The 5,549-nt window shown below is 46.7% G+C and overlaps 1 protein-coding gene across 1 annotated transcript in view; it reads left to right on the forward strand.

The window, feature by feature from the left end:
• Positions 1-5,549, forward strand: part of ERGIC1 (endoplasmic reticulum-golgi intermediate compartment 1) — a 57,987-nt gene that overhangs the window by 47,352 nt on the left and 5,086 nt on the right. Inside the window, exon 9 of the mRNA XM_057386552.1 lies at positions 1,047-1,169. Within this exon, the coding sequence (XP_057242535.1) occupies positions 1,047-1,169 (123 nt within the window). The remainder of the gene's footprint in view (positions 1-1,046; positions 1,170-5,549) is intronic.

Below are 5,549 nucleotides of genomic sequence, written 5' to 3' on the forward strand. Positions count from 1 at the left end.
CTCCCCAGCATGCTTTACTTGGCTTTTTCCTCAGTCCTGATCCTTGAAAAAMTGATATCTATTTCCAGTGACAGCACAGAGTTTTATCTCAATAAAACAAGACTTTTGCTAGTATTTGTTCTGGAATGGCACTGGGCAGTGTATCCTGTGGCTGGTGGTGGCACTCGACCTGTTAGGAAACAAAYGGATTAAGGGAGATTATCCCTGGCAATCTAAAAGATGTCTCTCCCAAAGCAGCCTGGGATGTTTTTTGAACCTTTGCCAATGTTTTTCTGTATACAATTTCATTCTGGCTTTCAGCAGCGATTTTTAAACATTTAAAGATGGTTCCAGATGATTCATACCAAGAGGACAAAACATTCCTGTTGCTGGTCCCAGTGGGAAGGGGGCCTGCCAGAGGAGTGCAGGGACAAGGAGTGATTTTCAGGTTCTTACAAATGAAATTCCATTTGTTTTGTGAATGATTTATATACAAAATACAGACATAGATGTGATTCACAGTGCAGAAACTTCACCTGCAGCTAGGCTGTGTTTAAATAGAGCAGAATTCCATTTGTTTGGTGAATGATTTATATACTAAATACAGACATATGTGTGATTCACAGTGCAGAAACTTCACAAGCTGGCTGATTGTGTTTAAATAGAGCAGAATTCCATTTGTTTGGTGAATGATTTATATACAAAATACAGACATASRTGTGATTCACAGTGCAGAAACTTCACAAGCTGGCTGATTGTGTTTAAATAGAGCAGATCCACGGTGGAGAATCGTGATAGCCTTTGTTTAGTGACTGAGTGAAGGTGAGAGCATTACATCTCTCTGTTCCCAGCTCTGTCATTAGCAGATTGTAAAGGGATTAATTTTTTGTTTGATAAGGATGGGAGGTGGGYGCTCTCACAGGAATTCACTGTTTGCTGCTTTCCATCCGGTCAYTGGTACAAAACAGTGGGGTCAGGGCCAAACCCACAGGGGCAGTTTTGTGTCTGRCACTCCCTGGAGTGAGGCTGCTCACATTTTGTGCTGTTTTTCCCCCTTTCTCTCCCAGGAATACGTAGCCTACAGCCACACCGGSCGCATCATCCCGGCCATCTGGTTCCGATACGACCTGAGCCCCATCACAGTCAAATACACAGAGAGGAGACAGCCTTTGTACAGGTTTATCACATCGGTGAGTTTGCCCTAAACCTCTCATTCTCCCTCCTCCTGCCTGCCTTTTGTTGCTCTCCCGAGCCTTTCTTGTCCAGAGGAATTGAGTTTCTGCCTCAGAGTGTTGTGAGGTGGTGGAGATAAAGCAGCTCAGCTGGTGAGTGCAGTGCTCTGACAGCTTGATTTAATAGCTGGGCACAAAAGGAAGGAAAATTTACCTGTTCCAGGAGTTCCAGGCTCTGGGCAGGATGGGCTCTATTGCAGTGTGTCAGAAATAAAGAAGAGGAGGCATTGTGAGCACTAAAGCTGCAATAAACTGCTCACTGACGATGAGATAAATGTGCAGAGAATCCACAAARGTTTGGGCTGGAAAAAACCTTAAACCTCAGCCCATCTTCCACTATCCCAGGCTGCTCCAAGCTCCATCCAACCTGCCCTTGGACATTTCCAGGGATCCAGGGGCAGTCACAGCCTCTCTGGGCACCCCGTGCCAGGGTCTCACCACACTTTTCCACCCCAGAGTCATCCTGTTCTCAACTAGAGAAGTTTCCTTTGTTCAGGTGATGGAAGAAGATCTGTTMAATAGCACAGAGCTGCCTGTCCTTGCTACCTGCTGGTTATTTGGGTGATTTTTACASTAAATAGGAAGAAAACTGGCAGTGGAGATTTTTCCAGCAGCCCCTTCTCTCTTCCTACAAGGCACTGAATTCAGGGCTGTTACTTTACCCAGTGCTGCAGCTTGGTTTAATATGGGAATTCCAGTTCCATGCATTTGCTCTTGGGCAGAAGGGGAGAAGAGCTGCATTACCAAATTCCAGAGGTGTTTTCCTGACTTGTTACGTTTGGATCTGTCCAGAGAGCATCCTRCAGTCCTGATCTCAGCATTCAGAACAAAGCTGTGCTGGCCAAGCTGCTCATTAGGCAAAGAGCTATTTAAAGATCCTCCAGGACTTTTTAAAAAAAAATGTGTCCTCGGGGAGTTGGCTTAAAATTGAAGCTTCAGTGAGCTGTGCCAGCGAGGCCTGGTGGAATGTGAAGCAGTTGATAAATTGGCTGGAGTGAAGACCTCCAATTCTGATTTTTAAACAGTTTGACCGTTTTAATTGGAAGTCACATAAACAGTGTGGCGCAGTTGCACTTCAAGATTTTGGTTTTGCAACTTCTGATAAACAGCACTTGGCTGAACTTTGGACTGGGGTCTGCAGAATACACAAATAACAAGAGAAGGGGACTTGAAGAAAAATCTAAATGTCGTGGTGTAAGACTTGCTCTTCTGAGATGCTTGGCTTCAAAACATAATCCTAAAAAAGGTCAAACATCAGCGTTTCATGACTTGGCATCTCATTCTGCCTGCTTCTTTCCCTAAAATTATGCTCCCAGAGGTTTCTTAAACATCTTGTTGGGGGTGAGGGTGTGGAGGTGTTTTAGTGGGGAATGATTTGATAGCTGGGATTACTCTTTCATTTTATTATCAGCACTGATTCACTGCTGATATGCTGTTGTGTGCCTATAAATAGCATCTTTGTTGAATTTGATACCCTGCTCCTGGGTTGATATAAGGGACCACATGAGAGGTTTTCCTCCCTGATTGCCACAGTGACCTTTTGGGTTTGTATCCCATTTGAATTTGCATCCCTTAACCTCATGAACTGAAGTGCGTGTTTCCTAATGAGAATCTAAAAATGGAACAGCAATTCCACTTCTGTTTCTGAAAAGATTTAAAGGTTGATTAATTTTCATTAAGTAAGAATTTCAGTTTTCCCTCTTCCYCAAAATAACAGTCCTCTTCACACACAATATTTCTCCAACTCAGGACTGAGTGTTGAATCACTGGCTTCAGCTTGAATTTTGCCTTATTCTGTCTTTAAAGTTAGCCAGGCTTGCTGCTGTGCTGCCTAAGGAGAGTTTGGCAGTTGATTTTTGGCTGTGTTGTTTGGTTTATAAATGGCTGTGGTGTCACACAGCTCCCTGGGGGCCATTCCAGCTGAATGTCCCTCCTCTGGAGSTGTGAGGATGATGCTGGTGCTGGCAGCAGCAGTGTTGGGTGTGACAGACACAGAGCCTTGCTCCTGGTGCCATCTGTGGCCTCATTTGGGATGGAGGGCAGTGCAGGAGCAGTGCCTTGGCTCTGCAGTCAATCTTTGCAGCTTTGCACGTGGAGCTGTAAATCTTGGGAGGGGAGCGGCGCTGCAGAGGATGGGAACAGCTCTGTCCTTGCTCTCCCTGCCCTGTTTGGATGACATGATCTGTTCCTCAGCCCCTTTCCTGCATCTGCAGCCTGGCCTTTTGCATCACAGTTGCTCTGGAGATGTGTTAGTGATGATCAGAGCTGGGCTYAGGGCCAGCAGGGACGGGGCTGGGGCTGTGGAGTCACTGCCTGCCCAGGGAAAGCAGCAGCTTGTTCTGAGCAGCCCAAAAATTCTGGGTGGGATTCTGCAGATTACCTTCCTAGGAACTGCCTGAGGATCCTGCTGGCCCTCTCTGTCCTTACAGATAATTTTCAGACTTTGGGACATCCCAGAGGGGCACAGTCATGGAGCTGACATTTGCNTGCTGCTCCTTAGATCTTTGTGGTGGGAAGAATTATCCTCATTTTCTGGGGTGCTTCCTCTGTAAAGGCTTTGGTTTAACATGAGGTTTGTTTTTTCTTTTTTTTTTTTTTTTTTTATTTTTACTTTACATGTTGTGCTTCAAAAAGTTCAGTGCTAAATAAGATTTTATGTTACTTTTTACTGCCACTGTCACTGCCCCATGAGCTTGCCGGGGATCCTGGAGTTACCCAGATGCTTGGCAGAGTGTTAAATACAGCTGGTTTTGCCTGTCAAACTGCACTGCTTAAAATCAGCTCATCCCTCATAAAGAGAAGCCATTCAAGACCTCTTGGTTGAGGTTATGGAGTGAGGGGAAAAGTTTTGCTGTTGAAAATTCATGAGTTCGTGCAAGTGGCCAAACTGAAAGAATGTTTTATCGTGAGATCAGTGCAGGGTCTGGGAGGGGAGAGCAGGCAGAAAAGCAGTCAAAGTTTTGCTACAGCATTCAAAATACAAAGAATTTGTTTTCCTGGTATGAGAGGACTCCTCAGGCCTCTAGGTGTAAAAAAAAAATAAACTGGATACAATGGGAGGGGAGCTGGAGCAGGATGGTTGCAGGCAGAGTGATTTCAGCCATGGGAGCTGTCACTGGCAGTGTCACACATTCAGTCCTGTGGGGTTTTTAAACCCAAGAAAATATTCTACAAGATGTGCTGGAGTGGGATTGTGCAGATTCCCTTCCTGGGATCTGCCTGAGGATCCTGCTGGCCCTCTCTGTCCTTACAAATAATTTGGGGCATCCCAGAGGAGCACAGTCATGGAGCTGACATTTGCCTTTCTGTCACCTTGCCTCCTCCTCCATCCCCACTGATGTTTTCCTGCACCCCACTCTCCTGTAATCATTCTGTTCAAGGTGCATTCCTCATGGATGGAGAGACAGACTCTCACTGGGATTGTTCCACTTGTATCTCTCTTTTCCTCCATCCTTTACCGGCTGTGCCTGAGTCAGACAGACCCCACAGAGCTGCACACAGATCATTCCCAGTCATTTATTCCATTAAATCTGAAGAAGTGCCTGATGCCAGCCTCCCATCCGTGTCAGAGCTGTGATGATGAAGCAGCACCGAGGTGCAGCTCCAGAGCTCAGCTCTGCTCACAAGGAGCCCTTTTTCCATCCCCAGAGCTCAGTGTGTGCAGGAGGCAGTGCCAGGTGTGTGTGACTCACCCACACTCAGCACTGCACAGCTCTGCAGATGAATATATAGATATTTTCTGTTCCCCAGCCCTTGTGCTGCTGTGTYCAAGTCAGATTTTCCTGCCGTGTGATGCAGAGCCCTGGCGTTGGCTGGGTTTGTGTTTGTGGTGTGACATCTCCTGTCAGCTGAATGCTCTGAACTGAAATAGCCCAGCTCCAGGGTGGGCATTTCCCCGAGGAGTCACCCCATGGCATGACCTGAGGGACAGCAAGGAGTGGGCACAGGGGCAGGAGCTGGACTTGGCCCCTAAAAATACCAACTTTGCCTCCAGCTCTGGTTTTAGCACCAGGATCTGCTGGAATGCTGAGTGTCCTGAGTGTCCACATTCCCTGCAGCTCCTGGTCTCACTGAGCTCACTAAACTCTCATCTCTGGGTTATAAATACCCGTGGAAAGGAGCTGGAGTTGTCAGTGCCTTCACTTCCCATTAATGAGCTGTTTGTTCCTTTTCCTCAGCGCTGCCTCTGCTGCTCCTACGTTGGTTTTTTTGTCCGTGGGGTGTTGTGTGGCAGAAGAGACGTGGCACAGTGTGTGTGCTGTGGCACCAACTCCCTTCTGTGCCAGCTCCAGTGCAGTTTTGTGATGTGATCATAGAATTACTGAGGTTGGAAAAGAG

This window comes from Malurus melanocephalus, unplaced genomic scaffold (assembly GCF_030028575.1).
Source record: "Malurus melanocephalus ecotype Western Australia unplaced genomic scaffold, MMel_1.1 scaffold_992, whole genome shotgun sequence".
NCBI lineage: Eukaryota > Metazoa > Chordata > Aves > Passeriformes > Maluridae > Malurus > Malurus melanocephalus.